This window comes from Erythrolamprus reginae, chromosome 4 (genome assembly GCF_031021105.1).
Source record: "Erythrolamprus reginae isolate rEryReg1 chromosome 4, rEryReg1.hap1, whole genome shotgun sequence".
Taxonomy (NCBI): domain Eukaryota; kingdom Metazoa; phylum Chordata; class Lepidosauria; order Squamata; family Dipsadidae; genus Erythrolamprus; species Erythrolamprus reginae.
The window spans coordinates 112,855,735-112,881,395 of record NC_091953.1 but is presented as its reverse complement, the minus strand read 5'-3'; the positions used below and the strand labels follow the sequence as shown (position 1 = coordinate 112,881,395).

At 41.7% G+C, this 25,661-nt stretch overlaps 1 protein-coding gene across 1 annotated transcript in view; it reads right to left on the bottom strand.

Moving 5' to 3' along the window:
- ITGBL1 (integrin subunit beta like 1) overlaps positions 1 to 24,850 on the bottom strand; it is a 223,625-nt gene extending 198,775 nt beyond the window's left edge. Inside the window, exons 1-2 of the mRNA XM_070751236.1 lie at positions 24,625 to 24,850; positions 17,207 to 17,418 (exon numbers count right to left, since the gene is read on the bottom strand). Of these exons, the coding sequence (XP_070607337.1) occupies positions 17,207 to 17,418; positions 24,625 to 24,725 (313 nt within the window). The 5' untranslated portion in view covers positions 24,726 to 24,850. The remainder of the gene's footprint in view (positions 1 to 17,206; positions 17,419 to 24,624) is intronic.
- Positions 24,851 to 25,661: the final 811 nt, after the last annotated feature.

Genomic DNA, 25,661 nt, shown 5'->3' with positions numbered 1-25,661 from the left:
TGCCGCACGAATCCCAGTGACTGGTTAGGTCCCACAGAGTGGGCCTTCTCCGGGTCCCGTCAACAAAACAATGTTGCTTGGCGGGGCCCAGGGGAAAAGCCTTCTCTGTGGCGGCCCCGACCCTCTGGAATCAACTCCCCCCAGAGATTAGAATTGCCCCCACCCTCCTTGCCTTTCGTAAGCTCCTTAAAACCCACCTCTGTCGTCAGGCATGGGGGAATTGAGACATTCTTTCCCCCTAAGCCCTTATAATTTATGCACGGTATGTTTGTTATATGGATGTTTAGTTTTATAATAAGGGTATTTTAGTTGTTTTTAGTATTGGATTTGCATGATGTTTTTTATTACTGTTGTTAGCCGCCCCGAGTCTACAGAGAGGGACGGCATACAAATCCAATAAATAATAATAAAAATAATAATAATTCAAAGTTACCGTGGTGCTGAAAAAAGCAACTCGTCACCATTTTTCAGAGATGCAACCAAAGGTGGTAGTCACTTATTTTCCCTACCAGTTTGCAAATGTGAGCACATGGACATGCACGCTTTGGTCATGCATGCACCTTTCATGCATTCACATGACCTTCCGCGCATGCCCTTTGCTCTCTTGTGCGGTTTGCACACATGCAAGTGGCTCCAAAATGTGCCTAAATAGGACAGCATAGGACCAAAAAAGGGCCATGGGGGGACACTGCACTCCCCCATGTGCCCCCATCCCTTATATACAACCCTCGCATGCACCCCACCCTCCCACATGTGTGTCTATGCGTGGTGGAGCTGAGCTGAGCTTGCGTGCCTGCAGAAAGGGCTCTGTGTGCCAGCTGTGGCACACATGCCATATTGAACAGGTCCAAAGACGGGCTACAAGAATGGTGGAAGGTCTTAAGCATAAAACGTATCAGGAAAGACTTAATGAACTCAATCTGGATAGTCTGGAGGACAGAAGAAAAAGGGGGAACATAATCGAAACATTTAAATATGTTAAAGGGTTAAATAAGGTCTAGGAGGGAAGTGTTTTTAATAGGAAAGTGAACACAAGAACAAGGGGACACAATCTGAAGTTAGTTGGGGGAAAGATCAAAAGCAACATGAGAAAATATTATTTTACTGAAAGAGTAATAGATCCTTGGAACAAACTTCCAGCAGACGTGGTAGATAAATCCACAGTAACGGAATTTAAATATGCCTGGGATAAACATATATCCATCCTAAGATAAAATACAAAAAATAGTATAAGGGCAGACTAGATGGATCATGAGGTCTTTTTCTGCCATCAATCTTCTATGTTTCTATGTTTCTATCATGGGCATAGGCCTCGTGGTTTGCTATTTTCCTAGCATGAAAGACATTGTGGATTCTGCATCACCAAGGGTAATTATAGTAGTTATAATTCATGTAATGCCCGGTAAATAGATTGATATAGACTTTAACTCCATATTTTATTTTGCTATCTCAATGCAACACAAAAGAAGGTGCTTGAATTCTGAATTTGTGTACAACTGCTATCACAGCTTTTCAACCATTTGTGAACTTTAATTTCCTGTTTTTAATGCTTCTTCTCACACAGCATGTGGAGATGTTTTGATTGCTTTTGTCCAGGGTAGAATCTGGTAATTAATATTGTAAGGTTTGATTAAGACAATTTTTCACAGAAATGATGATTATGTAGCAGAGTGGATGAGCAGGAGAACATATAGGAAATCTAATACAAAGCACCCAACAAACTCTTTTGAAAGGTAGACCAAGGAACATAGAATTGACCACTGTTTGATAAATGACAATTCCCAGGAAAATCCTGAGTAATTCTATGCTGGGGTTCTTGATACTAATCTTTGACAGTCTTTGCTGAAATGTTATAATAATTCTCAAGGGATGTTTTTTAAAAAGTGCAAAATTCAGGAAAAGTATGAACTGAAGGGGATGTCTGAACTACTGACAAATTCTATGAAATGCAGCAAAATTTATTTGTTTGTCAAGTACGTATTGGTGGTATACAAAGATATGACAATATTTATCATTGAGTCTGTCATCTGCACCTCTATAACTGTCTGGTTTGGTGCTGCAACCCAACAGGACCGACACAGACTTCAGAGTACAATCAGAATTGCAGAAAAAACAATTGCTGCCAACCTGCCTTCCATTGAGGACCTGTATACTGCACGAGTCAAAAAGAGGGCGGGGAAAATATTTACTGACCCCTCACATCCTGGACACAAATTGTTTCAACTCCTACCCTCAAAACGTCGCTACAGAGCACTGCACACCAAGACAACTAGACACAAGAACAGTTTTTTCCCGAACGCCATCACTCTACTAAACAAATAATTCCCTCAACACTGTCAGACTTTCTGCTAAATCTGCACTTCTATTCTACTAGTTTTTCTCATCATTCCTATCACCCATTTCCTCCCATGTTGACTGTATGACTATAACTTGTTGCGTATATCCTAAGATTTTTATTAATATTGCTTCTTCATTGCTTATTTGACCCCTATGACAATCATTAAGTGTTGTACCACATGATTCTTGACAAATGTATATTTTATTTTATGTACGTTGAGAGCATATGCACCAAGGCAAATTCCTTGTGTGTCCAATCACACTTGGCCAATAAAATTCTATTCTATTCTATTCTATATACAAGATACTAGTAAGAAAGAAACATTAGGACAGAGGATGGAAGGCACGCTGGTGCACTTATGCATTCCCTTTACTGACCTCTTAAGAGTATCCTTAGGTTCCTATTTTCCATATACATGTATTTCTTGATTCAGTCCTGAATCAGTTCTGACAATAGCTAGGGGTGTATTTGCACATTTAAGATTACACAAGGCATATAAACAATATGTCTTCCTCTGCCCATTCAAATATTGGGCTGGGACTCATCTCATTGCCCAGGCAGAGACAAGAGAGCTCTTCCTCATATTGGAAAGCCTTCCTCAGCGGGAAGGAAGTTGCCAGAGAGATTTTATTTTATTTTATTTATTTATTTATTAGATTTGTATGCCGTCCCTCTCCATAGACTCGGGGCGGCTAACAACAGTAGTAAACAGCATATAACAAATCTAATGTTTAAAATAATTAAAAACCCTTCTTTAAAACCAAACATACACACAAACATACCAGGCATAAATTGTATAGGCCTAGGGGGGAAAAGGATAGTTCAGTTCCCCCAAGCCTGAGGTGGGTTTTAAGGAGCTTACGAAAGGCAAGGAGGGTGGGGGCAATTCTGATCTCCAGGGGGAGCTGGTTCCAGATTGTCGGGGCCACCACAGAGAAGACTCTTCCCCTGGGTCCCACCAGACATTGTTTAGTTGACCTAACCGGTCGCTGGGATTCGTGCGGCAGAAGGCGGACCCGGATGTATTCTGGTCCGATGCCATGAAGGGCTTTATAGGTCATAACCAACACTTTGAATTGTGACCGGAAACTGATCGGCAACCAATGCAGACTGTGTAGTGTTGGTGTAACATGGGCATACCTTGGGAAGCCCATGATTGCTCTTGCAGCTGCATTCTGCACGATCTGAAGTTTCCAAACACTTTTCAAAGGAAGCCCCATGTAGAGAGCGTTACAGTTACAGATTCAAGTACAGAGTTTTTTATATCCTCATGTCAAAGCTAGAAAGCTTATGGCGACTTCTTGTATGGAAGAACAAGCCTCAAACTGCTGCTGCAAAATCTATGTTCCACCTTCAATAAGTATTTTATTTTGACAGTTATTCTGAATTGTTGTTTTGGATTATTGATGCCAGAGGTGGGATTCAGCAAGTTCTGACCAGTAGCTGAAATTTATTTATTTGTTTGTTTGTTTGTTTGTTCATTCATTCATTCATTTATGCCGCCCTTCTCCTTAGACTCAGGGTGGCTTACAACTTGTTAGCAATAGCTCTATAGTCTACAGTTAGCTTCAGTGGTCTGCAGTACAGCACTCTTCCTGCTGTGTCACCCCAGCTCATTGAAATGTTGAGTAGTTCAGAGAACTGGTAAATACCACCTCTGACTGATACCACCACCATCTATTCTCTGCCTCTTGAGTCCCAGCTGATTGGGAGGAAATGGGGATTTTCCCTGGAGTGGTGAGATAATGGAGATTTTATAGTATCTTTCCCCTACCACACCAGCCAAGCCACGCCATGCTAACAAAGCCATGCCCACAGAACTGATAGTAAAAAATTTGAATCTCACCACTGGCACGCATACATGCGCTAGAACCTGGAAGTTTGGTTTTTTTGGAGTAATGTCATAGCGAGAACGCACACATGCAATGTTTCCATGTGCCAAAACGGTTTGCCATCACTGGTATAAAGCTTCTGCCTTGAAAAAGTTGGATTAGAAGACCTCTAAAGTCCCTTCCAGCCCTATGATTGTATAATTCTCTATACTTTATTGAAATGGGCTGTAACAGAATATCCCAAGCCTGATCGTACCTTACCTCCCCTCTGTTCTGTCGGGCTCTCTGGTAGAATCCTCCCAAGAATTCACAGGTACAAATTTCAGACACACACACGTTTGAAAATTCAAAACAATGTTCTTTATAATGAAAATTCACTTAAACTAAGCCCTCTTTTGGTATAGCAAAGAGCACTCGTCTCCAAACAAACTGGTAATTTGTACAAGTCCCTTATCAGTTCTGTGATACTTAGCTTGCAGCTGTGAGGCAATTCACAGTCCTTCTTCTTTCACAAAGTGAAACACACTTTGCTCTGGTTTAGTTTCAAAGCGGGGAAAAATCAGCACACAAAGGTAAAAGTCAGCAAAGCAGGCACGAAACAGAACAATCAGATAATCCTCCACAATGGCCAAACCCACAGGCTGCTATTTATAGCAGCCTCACTAATCACCACAGCCCCACCCAACCACAGGTGGCCTCATTTTCTTTGATAATAATCTATCCGTTGTTGTTGCCTATGCATCGCTCTCCGCATGCGTGGCTGTATCATTAACTCTTGTTCTGAATCCAAGGAGGAGCTAGATAGTTGATCTCCTTCTGAGCTGTCTGCCCCACTCTCCTCCTCCTTGTCACTCATGTCTTCTTGGTCAGAGGAGCCTTCATCAGCAGATTCCACCGGGGGCAAAACAGGCCTGCAGCATGTGGATGTCTCCCCCACATCCACAGTCCTTGGGGCAGGAGCAGGGCCAGAGCTAACCACAACACCCTCCCTCTTATGCCACAAAGAATCAGGGAGGAGCCTGACCAACTCTCTTCTGAATACTGTCTTGTTTTCCAAACTGTAGAAAACTAACTTTCAGCCTTTTTTGCATGTATAATAGCTCTTGCCTATTGTGTGTATAATAGCTCTTGCCAAGTAAACTCCTTGACCTTCCATACCAGTGATGGCAAACCTTTTTTTTCTAGGGTGCCAAAAAAGTGTGTGCACGCACTATCACACATGTGCGAGTGCCCACACCCATTCAATGCCTAGGGAAGGCGAAAACAGCTTCCCTCACACACACACACACCCCTGGAGGCCTCTGGAGGCCGGAAATGGCCTGTTTCCCAACTTCTGGTGGGCCCAATAGACTTGTGTTTCACCCTTCCCAGGCTCCAAAGGTTTCTCTGAAGCCAGGGAAAGATAAAAATGCCCTCCCCCGTCCTCCAGGAGGTTCTATGGAAGCCAAAAACACCTCCCAGAGCCTCTGTGTGAGGCAAAAATGAGCTGGGCAGCACACACATGCTGAGTTAGGGCAACAACTCATGTGCCAGCACCCGTGCTATAGGTTCACTATCACTGCCCTATACAATCATTTCTTATAAGCTTATGAGCATTACATAGCTGCTTTTAAAATATAGCATCATATAATGTTCAGCTATAATTGTACACATTTTTAAATGCCACATTAGATATGGTTCTCGTGTAATATCAGAGTGGTCTGGCATGATAGGCATTTTATAATCACGGTTTTCTTTTAATCACTGACAACAATGCATAACTTTTCTCAAATGAGAATGTAGTCGCCTAATTTTCTACCGCAAATAGCAATTGTGAAATTGGCAAGCTGAAGAACCCCTTGGTTTGTTGAGCTCCTTGGCAAAGACTGCAGACAAATATATTGCCAGTGATGGATTACCTCCCGTTCTCTATAATCTGGCAATACCGCCAAACAGTTTGTCTCACATAAGGGCATCTTCTTGTTCATATGCTTTGACTTCTGTGAATTATTCATTTGTCTATTTTGATCTGTGTTCAGAAGAAATATCTTTCAGGGCCTCATCTACCTCAGGGCTCTCCTCCCTTGGCAACTTTAAGACTTGTGGACTAAAAACTCCCAGAATTCCTCAGCCAGCAAAGCTCCCAGAATAAAGCAAAGCTGGCTGAGGAACTCTGGGAGTTGAAGTCCACATGTCTTAAAGTTGCCAAGGTTGGAGATTCCTGATGTACCTCATTATGACCTGTTATAATAATCAGGAGACAAAATGTGGCTATCTTAAAATCATCATTTTTAATATTTTTCTACAAAACAGGTGATCTACCTCATTTTTATTTTATTTTTATTTTACATTGTCCTCTTTTTCATCTTATATTTTATTCAGTGATACCTCGTCTTACAGATACCTCGCCATACAAACTTTTCGAGATACAAACCCGGGGTTTAAGATTTTTTTTGCCTCTTCTTACAAACTATTTTCACCTTACAAACCCACTGCAGCCGCTGGGATGTCCCACCTCCGGACTTCCATTGCCAGCGAAGCACCTGTATTTGCACTGCTGTGATTCCCCTGCTGTGATTCCCCTGCAGCATCGCAAAAACACAGAAGTCTGGAGGTGGGGTTTCCCATGGAGGGGAGCCTCAGGGGTATCCCAGCAGCGCAAAAACGGGCGCTTCGGCTGGCAAAAGGGGTGAATTTTGGGCTTGCACGCATTAATCACTTTTCCATTGATTCCTATGGTAAACATTGTTTCATCTTACAAACTTTTCACCTTAAGAACCTCGTCCCAGAACCAATTAAGTTTGTAAGACAAGGTATCACTGTTTTTTAATCTCATGTTCTCTGCTCTAAAATGGCTTGTTAACAAGCAACATCTTTAATTAATCACGAGGAATTACTCGTGTTGCTGGGTTAGAACTCTGCATCATTTTTAGCTGGTATCCAACCATGTGCTGCAAAATATCTCTCATACTAACATAGAATAACTAACAGAGATTTTGCAATCCAGACTGGCTTGGCTATGCCATTTTGGAATATTTGAAAATCAGACCTGAACATGTCACATACATCCCAGTTGACATTCAAGAGACCTTTTTTACATTTTATGCATAGATCTTGATGTATATCAGATGCAGCATTGTATACCAAGATAACTTACTGAAAGAAATCTACACACAAGTAAATTTAAACTAAATTCTAAAGGTTCACTGGCCTTACAGGTGAGAAACTGGGTACAAAATTGATGCAAATTGACAAAACTGGCATACAAAATTAATGAAACAAAAGGTCTTTTTAAGGACAGGATAAAAATAATGTTTCTTGGGAAACAAAGGTTTGAAAAAAGAAATCTATCCCACCTTATTTTTAAAGCGATTGTTTGGCCCTCTCTTCCTCTTTTGTTTTTAAAAATCCAACCTGTTTATCTCATTGCAATGCCGTATTAATTTAATTTAAAATGATCTTTAATGTTATAATAATTATTAATGTTCATGTCTAGAAATATTCTAAAAGTGTTCTTAGGCACATAAACAGCAATGGAAAGATTAAAAAATGAAAGCAAATATTACATTCTTGTTGCAATTAATTAAGTCTTTTATTAACTTAACCTTTATTAACCTTACTCCTTCCTACTAAGATGTGTGTCCTTTGTTATTACTACACAATAGAGTTATGTTATTTGATCTGTAAATATCCAAATGGCCACTAGATCACAGCGAATTGTTCAACATTTTCTGAATCTCTTTGCTACCATCTAGGGCACATGGCACAGTGTATAAGGCACAGTCAGGCTGATAAAAGTATTTTATTCTGGTCCTTGAGTCAGGAGAAAATGATGCCAAAATAAATTGCATTACTCCAGTGGGCAAGCTCTAATCTATCTCAATAACAAGGCTGGTCTGAGTGGTACTGTCCTTATATGTTATATGAGAAGCAAGTTAATTTGTTCCCAAGGGAATCCAGCTGAGAGATTTTATGTGAAGAGTTATGAGGAATGTTAGGCAATCTTAGGCAAACTTAAGAAGAGATTAGATAGTCATTTGTCGAGAAGGGTATAGGGTCTCTTGCTTGTGTAGATTAGAAGACCTCCAAAGTATCTTCCAACTGTTGTGGTTAGCTCTGGCCCAGCTCCTGCCCCAAGGACTGTGGATGTGGGGGAGACATCCACATGCTGCAGGCCTGTTTTGCCCCCGGTGGAATCTGATGATGAAGGCTCCTCTGACCAAGAAGACATGAGTGACAGGGAGGAGGAGAGTGTGGCAGACAGTTCAGAAGGAGATCAATTATCTAGCTCCTCCTTGGATTCAGAACAAGAGTTAATGATACAGCCACGCATGCGGAGAGCGATGCATAGGCAACAACAACTGAGAGATTATTATCAAAGAAAATGAGGCCACTTGTGGTTGAGTGGGGCTGTGGTAATTAGTGAGGCTGCTATAAATAGCAGCCTGTGGGTTTGGCCATTGAGGAGGATTATCTGATCATTGTGTTTCCTGACTCTGACCTTTTGTGTGCTGCTTTTTCCTCGCTTTGAAACTAAACCAGAGCAAAGTGTGTTTCACTTTGTGAAAGAAGAAGGACTGTGAATTACCTCACAGCTGCAAGCTAAGTATCACAGAACTGATAAGGGACTTGTACAAATTACCAGTTTGTTTGGAGACAAGTGCTCTTTGCTATACCAAAAGAGGGCTTGGTTTAAGTGAATTTTCATTATAAACAACATTGTTTTGAATTTACAAACGTGTGTGTGTCTGAAATTTGTACCTGTGAATTTTTGGGAGGATTCTACCAGAGAGCCCGACAGAACACCAACCAGGGGTAGATTCTAACCTCGCTGCCAGTTCACTTTCTCTCACTTTGCGCATGCACATAAGCGCAGTGGCAAAAAAATCAAAACATTTTTTTAAAGCCAAAATCAAGAAAGCCACGCACATGTTCAGAAGGGGAAAAAAACCAGAAAAAAAATTCCCTGCAAAAAATGTTTTTAAACACCCTCCCCCCAAAAAAGCCAAAAACAAGATGGTGACCGCATTCACAGTGCCACAAACTCAGCTTCTGTACACGTACAGAAGGAAAAAAACCTGGGAAACCCCCCCACAAAAAATTAATATAAATAAAGAATACACCCCCCCCCAAAAAAAAAAATCCCCGCCCCCACCCACAGACGGAAACTGCTTGCACAGTGCTGGAAACAAGGCTTCTAATCATGTGCAGAAGAAAAAAAACTGGGGGGAAAATCTCTCCCAAAAAAATTATATATATAAAAAGAAATCCAACCCCTGCTCCAAAAGAGATGGTGGCATCCACAGACTGGTTCCATGACATCATTGTGAAGTCACCAGCGGGTCGCTACCAGTTCGGGCAAACCAGTCTGAACCAGAAGGAGCCCATCTCTGCTTCCCACCAGGGATGGGCTCTGCTTTTCTTTGCTGCTGGTTCGCTCCTAATCATGTCCTGCACACATTTTATGCACCATGGATTCATGTGCACATGAGCAATCTTTAAAAAACCAGGTTATGTGCATGCGCAGAAGCAAAAAACAAGATGGTGGCCTTTATGGCGCTAACAAACAAGCTCAGAGGCGTGGTAGGCCTGGGTTGTTGCCAGTTCTAGCAACTCAGGCTGCTAAGATACTACCAGTTCTATAGAACTGGTGCAAACCTGGAGGAACCCACCTCTGCTTCCAACTCTGCATTTCTGTTAGTTCTTTTCTGTTAGCACCATACAGATATATGGAGCATTGGTAAATCCTGCAAGAGAATGACATGCTGCCAATGAAGGGCTGTGATAACCCCCTGAAGTGACTCAGGAACTATGAAAAACATGAGGGGAGTAAACAAAATGTCGCCTCTCCCCATTTCCACCCCAAAGTCTCTACTGCCTTTATTTAAGATAGAATCTAGCCATTTTTCTCAATTTAAATTGACCTCCTTACAGTGATGGGCTGCTACCCGAACAGTCAGGTGCTACACTCTGGTAGTGATTTTCAGGATACGAACATCCCTGATGCACACACACAAGTCCCCACCTGAGATTTTGCTTCTGCGCATGCGCAGTAAGCGAAATCTCAAGTGAAGAGGCTCACGTGAGCGAGATTGTGGTGATTTTTGCTGGTTTTTTGCTTCTGCGCATTCACGGAAGCAAAACTATCAGCGAAAATCACTGATTTGCTCTCTTGCGTGCATCCTCACACAAGATTTTGCTTGCTGTGCATGCACAGACGCCAAATCCTCCACCAAGGGGTGCCCGCGTGCCCACTGGACACGTGCATGCCCACAATGGCCTCAGAGGGCGCAACAGTAGTGCCAAAGATGGCAGTCCTTCGCTGCCTCCTTAGTGCCCCCTTTTATTTTCTTGGATGATTCTTCTTTTCCAAAGTAGAAGATGTTTGCAGGCAAAAATCTTGATGGAAGTCAGTGTCCGGTTTCTTCTGCAACCCAAGCCAAATAATCATGAAGGCCAACATAAGAAGAGCCATGCTGAATCAGGCCAAAGCCCATCAAGTGTCACACAGTGGCCCACCATGTACACATGGGGATCTTGAGCAGAAAGAGAAGGCAAAACCCTCCCTTTCCCTTGACCCCCAACAAATGGTACTCAAGGGAATCCTGCCTGCCTCAACCAACATAGAGGCGGCACATGGACATCCATTTCAATAACCACCGATACACTTGGCAACCATGAATCTGTCTAATCCTGCCTTGAAGCTATCAAGGCTGACGGCTGGTCACGACCTCTTCTGGAAGTGAATTCCATAAACCAATGACTCTATTAAACCAATACTTAATAACCAAAGAAGAATGAGCCTGGATATAGTAGCCTCAAGGAAATTAGGCATAGCCCAGCCTCTGTCTGCATTTTTACCAATATCATGGATCAAGCATCATAGAATGTGATCTCAGAAAAGTTTGTGTTAGGAGAAGGAAGAAGATCCATCTTTAAAATTGGCAGAGTTAAATTTGAATGTAAGCTTTTCCATGGAAATCTGGGAATTAGATTAAAGTAAGTAGACATGTTCTTTAAAAACACTTAGCAGGGCATCATCATGTAGCAGGGTAGAAATTAATCAAGGAGAGAAGCAACTTAGAACGAAGGAGAAATTTTCTGACAGTTAGAACAATTAATCCATGGAACAGCTTGCCTTCCAAAGTTGTGAATGCTCCAACACTGGAAGTTTTTAAGAAGATGTTGGATAACCCTCTGTCTGAAGTAATGTAGAGTTTCCTGCCCAAGCAAGGGGGTGGACTAGAAGACCTCCAAGGTCCCTTCCAACTCTGTTATTATTATAGCAGTTAATGGCACAGGAAAGCGAGATTGAAATGAACTGGCCAGTGGTAGTGCAGTGGTTAGAATGCAGTACTGCAGGCTGCTTCTGCTGCCTGCCAGCTGCCTGCAATTTGACAGTTCAAGTCTCACCATGCTTAAGGTTGACTCAGCCTTCTATCCTTCTGAGGTCAGTAAAATGAGCACCCAGATTTTGAATCTGGTAAATAGAAAAAGCACTCTCCCCCACATATGGGGACATTGCTGTTTTAAAAAAACAAAACAAAACAGGATTTTCACTGAAAATATTCCTAAATGTAAATATATGACTGTCCTGAGAACTAGATAACTGTAAGTGTATGAATATATCTAATAGCTTCTAGCCATATACACATTTGACACAAAAATATGTAACTCTTCCCTGGTGCAGAGCTGAAGGGATTGGATACTGTAGCCTAGAGGATAATTCTCTGCCTTATAAGGCAAAGGTTGCAGGTTCAAGTCCCAGTGAGTACAGCTAGTTGATGAGGCCAAAATAAGGCCGAAATAGATTCTATCCTAGTCTCCCTTAATTTTCAAATTCAGCAAAAAAACAAAAACATGTGACACATACAGATAGAATTGTCAGCTATCAATAAAATTAACTGCCTTGGAAATGGCCCTGGGTTGGGCTGAGAGGCAAATAAGGAGCTGTGATGTTCCTTCAATACACCAGGGTGATTCGACAGAAAAATATGCAACCCTTCCCTGGTGCAGAGCTGAAGGGATTGGATACTGTAGCCTAGAGGATAATTCTCTGCCTTACAAGGCAAAGGTTGCAGGTTCAAGTCCCAGTGGGTATGGCTAGCTGATGAGGCCAAAATAAGGCCAAATAGATCTATCCTAGTCTCCCTTAATTTTCATATATATATGGATGTGTGTGTGTGATTTTTTTTGTTGAGTTTCAGCAAAAATATGTTACATATTTATATATATATTTATATATGCTTTATATATATATGTATATAAAGCATTTTATGTACAATATAGATTATCAAAATAAACATTGCAGTAAGTTTTTTTTTAATGGAAATTGGATATTTTCCTTTTAATAAAGTTGATGCTTAAAAATGTGTTAGTATTATTTTTTTTTCCTACAATATCTTCCAAGCACATTGCTGGCATGCATCTGTTATTATTGGCATTCTCTGTAACGTTCTTACTGACCTAATTGTGGGCTCTGGCCTAAAAAACTGACACGTTTCATGGAAAGGGGACAAATGTTAAAAGAGGATGTGATCTGGAAAAAAAATAATACATCTTGTACTTTGACGAATGAGGAAATCATGTTTTCCTCTGTTTTTCCTATATTGAGATTTACAAAATTCTTGACAACAGAAAGTTATCTATTAGAACAGCTGAAAATACATGTATTATTTATAGTCTAGAATGGTTTCTATTCTCATCAAATCAAAACTGCTCAATAGTTAAGACTTCAACAATCTATGCATGCATATGTAAAAAAATAAATGAGTATATCCTACACTGCTCAGTCCCTGGTAAGTGTATAATCCAGTAGACATGTGCCCGAATCTTATTTTGTAATGCCCAATAGATGCTGAAAGACATGAAATCACACTGAACTGAGTAGGTCTGACATTATGATATGCAACCAGAGTTGCCCGCCATCTGAAATGTGATGCTCTGTTTTGGTCTCCGCATGCTCCATTTTTGGAATCGGGGAGGGGATTGTGGCACTTGAAAACACTTTCCTCTGCGATTCCAAAAACGGAGAGTGTGGAAACCAACACAGGTCATCGCATTTAGGGTAGCAGGCAGCACCAGATGCATGGCTCATTTTTGGAATCAAGGAGAAAAATGTGTCTCTCTATTGGGTCTTACTGAAGAAAGCCAGGCTTTCAATGGCTAGGACTACAGGAAGGAAGATGGCGAAGTGGGTGGGGCATCTCGGAGTGGAGCCGTCAGTGCCAAGTCCCTCTTCTGCCCCCATGAAAATCATTTCCCACCCCACCCACTTCAGTTAAATGCCCATAATTTTTTTTTCTTGTTTTGCTCCCCTAAAATTAAAGTGCGTCCTATATTCCGGTGCGTCTTATACTCTGAAAAATATGGTAATTGCAATAAAAGTCAAAACAAAGAGCAAAGGATGCACAGAATATATAAAGAGCACAATTCCACAGTCTAAAAAGAATGGAGGGTGACTAGATCCAGACACTGATTGATTGATTTTGTGAATCTGATCAGAAATTTCATACACACGCCTCTATCATCAATGCACTATGTAGACTGCATTTGCCTTATCTTTAACTGAATAAGCAGGAATGAATCACTAGTTTGTTAAATTGCCTTGCACACTGTATCGGAAAAAGGAAAATCAATTTGGAGGTCCTGCGTTATGTATAGTAGGTGTAAATCAGACTGCGTAATATGGTGGGGCAGGTATTTAAAAGCAACTTCCTTATTGAAGTTATCAGAAAGCTGGAAGCCTGCTTTATTGGACCAGTTATCAGAACATAATTTACCTTATCTATTTATTTATTTATTTATTATTTATTTATTGGATTTGTATGCCGCCCCTCTCCGAAGACTTGGGGTGGCTAACAGCAATAATAAGACAGCATATAATAATAATCCAATACTAAAAACAATTAAAAACCCATTATAATAAAAACCAAACAGACATACAGACATACCATGCATAAAATTGTAACGGCCTGGCGGCAGAGGTGGGTTTTAAGCAGCTTACGAAAGGCAAGGAGGGTGGAGGCAATTCTAATCTCTGGGGGGAGTTGGTTCCAGAGGGCCGGGGCCGCCACAGAGAAGGATCTTCCCCTGGGTCCCACCAAGCGGCATTGTTTAGTTGACGGGACCCGGAGAAGACCCACTCTGTGGGACCTAACTGGTCGCTGGGATTCGTGTAGCAGAAGGCGGTCCCGGAGATAATCTGGTCCAATGCCATGAAGGGCTTTATAGGTCATAACCAACACTTTGAATTGGGACCAGAAACTGATCGGCAACCAAACCAGACTGTGGAGTGTTGGTGTAACATGGGCATATTTAGAAAAGCCCATGATTGCTCTTGCAGCTGCATTCTGCACGATCTGAAGTTTCCAAACACTTTTCAAAGGTAGCCCCATCTAGTTATTGAAATAAAGTATATGACAACTTTAGGACCTCTAGGTAACATACAAATTATTTATAGAAAAAATGTTAATAAAACAATCTTAGAGTATAACAGATATAAAATACAAAAGCTAAAACCATTAACAGTATTAAACTTCAAAAATAAAAAAGCTTCACTTCTGTCTTAAACTAGAAGGAAATAAACTGAGTGTTCCAACTGTAATGTCTGAGAGTTGTTAAGGCACTAGGCTAAAATCTGGGAGACTGTGTTGTAATCCTGGCTTCAGACACAAAGCCAATTAGGTGATTTTGATTGTCACTCTCTCTCTCAGCCCTAGTCAAAGTTTCAGAAATCTTGTAAAAAAAAAAATCAACAGTGACTGAAAGACAGTTTTATCCCCCACAAAAACAAACCAAAATATCAGAGCCCTAATACTAATGACATTCAAAATAAGGATGCTCTTGAATTTCCTAGCATGAAATCTGTTTAGCCACTTGGACTCTTCGTTTTTCTGTGTGAAAGAAATTGACTATGTGAGGAAGACTACCAATACACCAGAAATTAATCAACTTGCTCTTAGTAGGGTAGAAAGTATCAGCAAGGAGTTATTTTCCTGGCATGAGTAGCTAATGTTTGTTTATTTATGAAATTTACATGTCACCCATCTCACCGTCAAGTAACTCTGGGTGATTTAGGTAAAAGTAAAGGTTCCCCTCACATATATTTGCTAATTGTTCCCAACTCTAGGGGGCGGTGCTCATCTCTGTTTCAAAGCCAAAAAGCCAACACTGTCCAAAAACATCTCTGTGGTCAGGTTGAACGGGTCCAAAGACGGGCTACAAGAATGGTGGAAGGTCTTAAGCATAAAACGTATCAGGAAAGACTTAGTGAACTCAATCTGTATAGTCTGGAGGACAGAAGGGAAAGGGGGGACATGATCGAAGCATTTAAATATGTTAAAGGGTTAAATAAGGTCCAGGAGGGAAGTGTTTTTAATAGAAAAGTGAACACAAGAACAAGGGGACACAATCTGAAGTTAGTTGGGGGAAAGATCAAAAGCAACATGAGAAAAGATTATTTTACTGAAAGAGTAGTAGATCCTTGGAACAAACTTCCAGCAGACGTGGTAGATAAATCCACAGTAACTGAATTTAAACATGCCTGGGATAAACATATATCCATCCTAAGATAAAATACAGAAAATAGTATAAGGGCAGACTAGATGGACCATGAGGTCTTTTTCTGCCATCAGACTTCTATGTTTCTATGTCATGTGGCTGGCATGACTAAACGCCAAAAGCCTTCCCATCAAAGGTGGCCCCTATTTATCTACTTGCATTTTTTATGTGCTTTCAAACTGCTAGGTTAGCAGAAGCTGGGACAAGTAACGGGAGCTCAACCCATTACGCGGCACTAGGGATTCGAACTGCTGCACTGCTGTCCTTTCGATCAACACGCTCAGCATGTTCTTAGAACTGGTAGCACTGATGGCAGGAGACTCCGGCCAACTGCCTGGGATACTTCTGCACATGTGCAGAAGTGTTATACATGCAGGAGCGTACGTGCAAATGAGTAGTAAACTAATTTGGAATCCACTACTGGTCTTAGCCACTGTGTCTCTGGGCGATTGCATCACAAAACAATAATATAAAGTTAAGGCTTTGATCTTGAGCAGCATGATATTCAAGAGGCAGGAGAAAAGGCTCTTCTCATAGATCAATGATGGCAAACCTTTTTTGGTTTGCATGCCAAAAGCATGTGTGTGCTGTACTAGCAAGTATGCACGAGCCCCCCACCCATTCCCTCCACCATGCATGTGTACGCCCTGCGCATATGCACAACCCCCCCCCCATCCCTGTGCATGTGTACAGGCTTCACTTTTCAGAAAAATGGACTTCCGGTTTGCTCGTTGGGCTGTTTTTCGCACTCTGGAGGCTTCCGTGTTTTTGCAATGCTGCGATTTCGCTGAGGCTCCCCTTGCTGGGAAACCCCACCTCCGGACTTCCGTTGTCAGCTAAGCGCCCGTTTTGGCGCTGCTGGGATTCCCCTGCTGGGATTCCCCTGCAGCATTGCAAAAACACGGAAGTCCGGAGGTGGGGTTTCCCATGGAGGGGAGCCTCGGGGGAATCCCAGCAGCGCAAAAACGAGTGCTTCGGCTGGCAAAAGGCATGAGTTTTGGGCTTGCACGCATTAATCACTTTTCCATTGATTCCTATGGGAAACATTGTTTCGTCTTACAAACTTTTCACCTTACAAACCTTGTCCTGGAACCAATTAAGTTCGTAAGACAAGGTATCACTGTAATTTACTATGTGTATAAATAACCTCTATAACCTTCACTATGTTTTGGAATAGATAGATAGATAGATAGATAGATAGATAGATAGATAGATAGATAGATAGATAGATAGATAGATAGATAGATAGATAGATAGATAGATAGATAAAACTGTTGGGTTGTTGTTGTTTGGTACTGTCCTTCAATGAGTGTGTGCCATTTAATTCTAATTCTGTTGGTGGCTTCATTTATCCACATTGAGAAATTTAAAATAATGCAATGAAAAATGCCCATAATTTGCTAAAGCCCAACACTGGTTCAGATGGATGTAAAATTGCCAGTCCTGGTCCTTAAACATAGTGTGGACCCCTTTGGAATTGCTGCATCTTGCTTACCTGCACAGATTTCTCCACCGTAGGTTTCACATACCCATTCGTGGCATTCACACAATGGCCCATAATATTTGCCTGGCTCAGTCACTTGACAGATGCAGACTCCACAATCACACTGGCCTCTGCCACTGCATAGTTTTCCACCTGGAACTTGGCATCGCTGCTCTGACTCAGACCGGGAAAGACTGCAAGATGAGGTGCTTTTTAAATCACTCCTGGAGAGGATGAAAACAATAGCAAGTTGCAAAGACGTGAGAATTCATCATCACCATCATCATCATCTCATTTTAGCCACTGCCGACCCACTGTAGGATGTAGGCTTCTTCTGCATGTTTCCACTTATAGACTCCTGAGCATTCTTGCTGATGTTGTCAATCCATCTTGTTTTAGGTCTATTTTGTGGACACTTTTTATCTAGTGGGATCGATTCTATGACTACCTTAGACTACCTACTGTTCTGTCGGGCTCTCTGATAGACTCCTCCCGAAAATTGACAGGTACAAATTTCAGACACACACACGTTTGAAAATTCAAAACAATGTTCTTTATAATGAAAATTCACTTAAACTAAGCCCTCTTTTTGTATAGCAAAGAACACCCGTCTCCAAACAAACTGGTAATTTGTACAAGTCCCTTATCAGTTATGATACTTAGATTGCAGCTGTGAGGCAATTCACAGTCCTTCTTCTTTCACAAAGTGAAACACACTTTGCTCTGGTTTAGTTTCAAAGCAGGGAAAAATCAGCACACAAAAGGTCAAAGGCAGCAAAGCAGCCACGAAACACAACGATCAGATAATCCTCCACAATGGCCAAACCCACAGGCTGCTATTTATAGCAGCCTCACTAATTACCACAGCCCCACCCAACCACAGGTGGCCTCATTTTCTTTGATAATAATCTCTCAGTTGTTGCTGCCTATGCATCGCTCTCCGCATGCGTGGCTGTATCATTAACTCTTGTTCTGAATCCAAGGAGGAGCTAGATAATTGATCTCCTTCTGAGCTGTCTGCCACACTCTCCTCTTCCCTGTCACTCATGTCTTCTTGGTCAGAGGAGCCTTCATCAGCAGATTCCACCAGGGCCAAAACAGGCCTGCAGCATGTGGATGTCTCCCCCACATCCACAGTCCTTGGGGCAGGAGCTGGGCCAGAGCTAACCACAACACCTACCACCAGTTCTTACCAAGAAGAGTCCTCCACTTCTCTTCTCACAACAAATACCTTACTCCACTAGACTTGAAATGCTGTGATTAGACAATTTACAACTACATCGCCTCCGAAATGATCTAACAGTAGTTCATAAAATCATACACCAAAATGTCCTTCCTGTTGGTGACTACTTCACCCTCAACCGCAACAACACACAAGCATGTAGTAGATACAAATTAATGTAAACCTCTCCAAACTAGACTGCAGAAAATATGACTTCAGCAATAGAGTGATCAACAACTGGAATACACTACCTGACTCTGTGATTTCTTCCCCAAACCCCCAAATCTTTATTTATTTTATTATTTTATTATTTTTATTTATTAGATTTCTATGCCACCCCTCTCCGAAGACTCGGGGCAGCTCACAACAATATTAAAAACAATATTCTAGCGAAAACAAATCTAATATTAAAAAGCACATAAAAACCCTATCATGTTTAAAAAGCAAACAACACATACATACCCAAACATATATATAAAATAAAAGCCTGGGGGGAAAGGTGTCTCAACTCGCCCATGCCTGGCGGTATAGATGGGTCTTGAGTAATTTACGAAAGACAAGGAGGGTGGGGGCAGTTCTAATCTCCAGGGGGAGTTGATTCTAGAGGGCTGGGGCCGCCACAGAGAAGGCTCTTCCCCTGGGGCCTGCCAAACGATTGTGTACAGTTGACTTCTCCCCTTTTCTAAGAGGTTTGTAAGGGGCATGCATAAGCGCACCATTGCACCTACCGTCCTGTCCTACTGTCCTATTGTCTTCTTTTATCATTACTTTCTACTTATGTTATGCTTATTCAAATTACTATATTATACTTGTTCAACAAAATAAATAAAATAAGTAAAATAAAATTATTTTACTCTCTTGATATCATATACTTTCATTTGTTCTTTGATCACAGGGGTATTACCACTATGAAAAAACCCCAACCCAACCCAAAACCTGTTTCATTGGACCAGACAGGGCCGCCATCAGGAATTTTGGGGCCCCATACAGCCTAAGTGTCTGGGGGCCCCCCCGTGCCATTTTAAAACTACTTTTTTAAAGTTTTTAAGAAGATGTTAGATAATCATCTGAAAATAGCTGTAAATAAAACCCGATGTTCCCAGAATTAACTTTATTCATAAGATTATGATAGCAACAACTTGACCTTAGTTTTACTGGAACTATAGAATAATCATATAATAACCGCTGATGTTACAGGCCGTATAACTATATAAAGAAGGAACTGTGAGGATAACAGTTCAAAAGGGACGGGGGTGGTGTTTGTTATGTTGTGTTGTTTTGTTGCTTGTCTTATAAAATGCAAATACAAAATTTAAACAAACAAATAAGTATATTGTAAAATGATAGATTATGTACTATCTTATTTTTTTAATGTTTACATAATAACTAGTTTTTTTAAAAAAATCATCTGTCTGAAGTAGTGTAGGATTCCTGTCTAAGCAGGGGGTTGGACTAGAAGACCTCCAAGGTGCCTTCCCACTGTTATTCTATTCTAATTATCCAGGGGGTTGTGTAGTTATCAGTGGTATTAAAATAGGAGCTGTTAAAAAAAACCCAAATACAATTTCATATTGCTTCACATCTCAATATCCTTTTCGATCTAGTTTTTACGCCCATCGGTGAACGCAGGTCTGAACGAGCCCGTGGTATCCAAGTTAATTTCAAAGTACACTGCTCAAAAAAAAGTGAAGGGAACACTTAAACAACACAATATAAACTCCAAGTTGTCAATCAGTGTTGCTTCCTAAGTGGATAGTTTGATTTCACAGAAGTTTGATTTACTTGGAGTTATATTGTGTTGTTTAAGTGTTTCCTTTATTTTTTTGAACAGTGTAGATCAGGGGTCCCCAAACTTTTTACACAGGGGGCCAGTTCACTGTCCCTCAGACTGTTGGAGGGCCGGACTATTAAAAAAACGTGTGAACAAATCCCTATGCACACTGCACATACCTTATTTAAAGTAAAAAACAAAATGGGAACAAATACAATATTTAATATTTATTCTTCCTCTTTCTCTCTCTCTCCCTTTCTCTCTGTCCTTGTCTTTCTAATTCTCTCTCTCTCTTTCTCTGTCCTCTCTTTCCCTTTCTTTCTCTCTTTCTTTATCTCTCTTCTCTCTTTCACTCACTCTCTTTGTATCTCTCCCTCTCTCTGTCTCCTGCTTTCTCTCTCTCTCTCCCTTTCTATCTCTCTTCTTCCTTTCTCTCTCCCTCTCTATCTTTCCCTTTCTCTCCCCCTCTCTCTTTCTTTCTCTCTCTCTTCTCTTTCTTTCTCTCTGTCCCTCTCTTTCTTTCTCTCTGTCCCTCTTTCTTTCACTCTGTCCCTCTCTTTCTTTCTCTCTGTCCCTCTCTTTCTTTCTCTCTGTCCTTCTCTTTCTTTCTCTCTGTCCCTCTTTCTCTCTGTCCCTCTCTTTCTTTCTCTGTCCCTCTTTCTTTCTCTCTGTCCCTCTCTTTCTTTCTCTCTGTCCCTCTCTTTCTTTCTCGCTGTCCCTCTTTCTTTCACTCTGTCCCTCTTTCTTTCTCTCTGTCCCTCTCTTTCTTTCTCTCTGTCCCTCTCTTTCTCTCTGTCCCTCTTTCTTTCTCTCTGTCCCTCTCTTTCTTTCTTTCTCTCTGTCCCTCTCTTTCTCTCTGTCCCTCTTTCTCTCTGTCCCTCTCTTTCTTTCTCTGTCCCTCTTTCTCTCTGTCCCTCTCTTTCTTTCTCTGTCCCTCTTTCTTTCTCTCTGTCCCTCTCTTGCTCCTGAGTGGGCCGGCGAGGGATATAGAAAAGGCTGGGACGCAGCGCGGAGCTCTCAAACGAAAGAGCCGCCGCGGTAGGGGAGTCAGTGGGAGCGGTGACTCACCAGGAGAAGACCCACGCGGCTCCTCTGGGGGCCTTGCGGAAGGCGGCGGCGGAAGCCCCCATGGCCGACGCTGGGTGTGAGGGAGGATGCATTCTGCGCGGGCGGAGGCCCACCCTCGCCGGAAGAGCTGCCCATTTAGCAGTCCCGCTGCCCCATTGGCCGGCAGGGGATGATGGGCAAGGGACGCCTCGGGGAAGGAGGGCAGGGCGGGAAGGGAAGGAGGGGGCTGGCGGGGGTTTAGGGAAGGGGAGCCGAGGCCAGTCTTGCAGCTCCTTGGCGGGAGGAGTCGAAAGCCACCGGGAGAAGACTGGGCTCAGCAGCAGAAGCGCCGGGCCCGCCCCCCCCATTATTCAGGCTCTCTTCGGGGTTGGGGAGTTTTTGGCGGGCGCCGGGGCCCGGGCCCCCCCAATTTTCCAATTTGCCCGTGGCCCGGGACAGCAGTCCCAGTAATACCCGTCTATCGGCGGCCCTGGGACCAGATTACCTCCGGAACTGCCTGCTACCGCACGAATCCCAGCGACCGATAAGGTCCCACAGAGTTAGCCTTCTCCGGGTCCCATCAACTAAACAATGTTGTTTGGTGGGCCCCAGGGGAAGAGCCTTCTCTGTGGTGGCCCCGGCCCTCTGGAAACAACTCCCCCCGGAGATTAGAACTGCCCCCACCCTCCCTGTCTTTCGTAAACTACTCAAGACTCATTTATACCGCCAGGCATGGGGGAGTTGAGATAGCTCTTCCCCCTACGCCATTACAAGTTATGCATGGTATGTTTGTGTGTATGTTTGGTTTTATAATAGGGGTTTTTAGTTGTTTTTTTTATTATTGGATTGTACATGTTTTGTTTATTATTATTGTTAGCCGCCCCGAGTCTGCGGAGAGGGGCGGCATACAAATCCAATAAATTATTATTAATTAAATTATTATTCATAAGTATTCTTTTCTTCTGCAAAGACCACACAATCTGAATTTGCCCCTGGAGAAACCATTCTGTCTGTCACACATTTATTAAAATGGATCCACACTTCTGCTTCTGCTGATCTGCAAATAAACTATTTCATAGGATGCTGAAAATATTCAAGGCTAAAAATGATGATGTTTACTATGACCGCACAATGTTTTGGATTTGATTCCACCAAAAAAACATACTTCAGAAGCAGGTAAATTTCCTGCACCTATTCAAGGCAGTCATTATTATTATTATTATTATTATTATTATTATTATTATTATTATTATTTATTACATTTGTATGCCACCCCTCTCTGTAGACTCGGGGCGGCTCACAACGGAATAAAACAGTTCATAACAAATCTAATAATTTACAATTTAAAATATTTTAAAAATCCCATTATTAAGCAGACATACGTACAAACATACCATACATAAATTGTATAGGCCCCGGGGAGATATCTCAGTTCCCCCATGCCTGACGGCAAAGGTGGGTTTTGAGGAGTTTATGAAAGGCAAGGAGGGTGGGGGCAGTTCTAATCTCTGGGGGGAGTTGGTTCCAGAGAGTCGGGGCCGCCACAGAGAAGGCTCTTCCCCTGGGTCCCGCCAATCGACATTGTTTAGTTGACAGGACCCGGAGAAGGCCCACTCTGTGGGACCTAATCGGTCGCTGGGATTCGGAGATATTCTGGTCCAATGCCGGATGTCTTCTCAGAATCATGAGACCTGACATAGCTGCTTTAAACAGTTGTAGGCAACCATCCTTCTTGTAACTTTATGTGTTCTGAAGCATCATTTGGGAACTGAAACTGAAGCACTGCACATTCCTAAGACTGACTCATCCATAGAGATCTATAAAGGGGTTATCTAATACAGAACCATTGTCAGTAAAAATGTTTCGGCAAGTTGTCCAAGTAATATAGAGCCGAGGTGGCGCAGCAGGTAGAGTGCGGGCCACTAAAGCTGACTGTAGATCCGCAGGTCAGCAGTTCAAATCTCATCACCGGCTCAAGGTTGACTCAGACTGCCATCTTTCCGAGGTGGGTAAAATGAGGACCCGGATTATGGTGGAAATATGCTGGCTCTTTTAAAAAGTGCTACTGCTAACATGTTGTAAACCACCCTAAAGAGAAGGGCGGCATTAAAAAATTGAATGAATGAATGAATGAATGAATGAATGAATGAACGAACGAACGAACAAACAAACAAACAAACAAACAAACAAACAAACATATTGTCTCTATTTTTGACAATTCATTTATTTCCTATGAGCAAATTCATCTTTGAAGCCTTTCTATAGGAATTTAATATACTGTATTGTATAATATCGGGCTTTTGTAATTATTGGTCACCCGTTCTCCATTCCCCAAAAGAAACTTTCAAATTTTATTATTTATTTATTTATTTATTTATTGATTGATTGATTGATTGATTGATTTTGTCCAATACACAATGAGGGTTTTAGTGGGTATATATATATAGTATAGTATATATATATATATAAAAATACATACACACACACAAACACACACATAGTAAAATACATGATGAAGGTTATAGAGGAGATACTCATAGTAAAATTTATCTATGAAAGAATAGAAAAGAAAATATCAATGAAATAGAACATATCAATGAAAGAATAGAAGAAGAGATATAGGAATAGAAGAAAGGTATAGGAGATATAGGAGAGCAATAGGACAGGGGACAGAAGGCACTCTAGTGCACTTGTACTCGCCCCTTACTGACCTCTTAGGAATCTGGATAGGTCAACCGTGGATAATCTAAGGGTAAATTGTTGTTAATGGGATTGATTTTAAGAGAATAATCTAAATAAAGGACCACTAAGGTGTCAACACTTTCAAGTCCAATCCCAGGCTTTAAGTATAGAGGTAAACAAGGCCATACAAATGTGAGGCCAAGGTTTTTTTCAGTACTCCTGGATACACTGCTAGTCTCATAACCAGAATTTTCAAAGATGTATGCATTTCTTTATTATTGGTATTTCTGAGTCAGGGCTTTTAGCAGACAGGATTTTAAATGGAATAGCATGAAACTGGCAGCCCTGACTGACAACTTTATAAATGAGTAGATCAGATTAAACGGAGACTATTTAAAGACCCAGACACACTTTGGAAAATCCTTCTTTTGCACTCAAGGGGGCACTACATTCAAAATTCAAGGGCAGTTTAGCCTATCCCCACTGGTTCGGAGCATTGATGTATGGCGTGTATCTCCGCTTCACTGACAAACACTACACCGAGAGATTTGTTTTTGCATCAAAACGGGATTTCTGCTTAAAGTTACAGAAACAAGCAGCAGTTTGAGAGGAAATAAAAAGCCACAGACGCCCTCTTATTTAGCAGCCACTTTCTCCCTGCACCCTGTCGTCCAAAGCTTATTGCTAAAGCAGACTGATAGAGCTTACCGCGGGGATAAGGATGAACTTTGTGGAATAGCAGGCAACAAAACGAACACGGAAGAGGCGAATAGCAGCAGCACCAAGCCGAGAAAGCCCTTTCTATGCATGATTAAATCCAAGGGCGGTGGTAAAGAGTTCTCCTGGAGAGTTCAAACACAGAGACCCACTCGGCTTGCTATGTTCTGAGCTGGCCAAAACCAGCTCCTTCCCCCACCGTGCTCCACCAAATGCCTTTGATTAGCTGTCTGGAAGCTGGATTTGGGCAGCATCCTGGAAGGAAAGGCTAGTGCCAAACCCTGAACTTTACAGTCTCTAGGCTGGGAAGTAATTAGAAACAGTTGTACAGCCAGTTGGCTTATTTTTGACACAAGAAAGCATCCTGTTTTATGGTTTTGAGCAAACACTTTTTTTATTCTAAAAGCCAGAAACCTAAGACACCTTTTTCCAGAAGTGAGCTTTGATGAATCGAAGTTTGCGATTGTGGTGGTAAAAAGATTGGGAGAAATATGTCCTTTGGTAGCCATACTCAGTGTAGCATTTAAAAGCACAGGTGAATGCTTCAAGTTCTTCAGTGGAGAAGGAAAAAGAGAAAGTGATTTGGTGCTTCAATTCCCCCTTTGCCTAGAGCCCACTGCAATAACATTGCCAAAAAGGCACTAAGAGTTGTTAACCTAATCCTTCTCATTTTCTTCTCTGGTAACATTGATCTGCTAACCAGAGCATACAAAACATTTGCCAGACCAATCCTAGAATACAGCTCACCTGTATGGAACCCGCATTGCATATCTGACATCAACACAATTGAGAGAGTCCAGAAATATTTCACAAGAAGAGTCCTTCACTCCTCTTCTCGCAATAAAATACCTTACTCCGCCAGACTTGAAATTCTTCGATTAGACAACTTAACTTTCCAACTTAACTATAGTTCATAAAATCATATACCAAAATGTCCTTCCTGTTAGTGACTATTTCATTTTCAACCGCAACAACACAAGAGCACGTAATAAATTTAAGCCAAATGTCAACCGCTCCAAACTCGACTG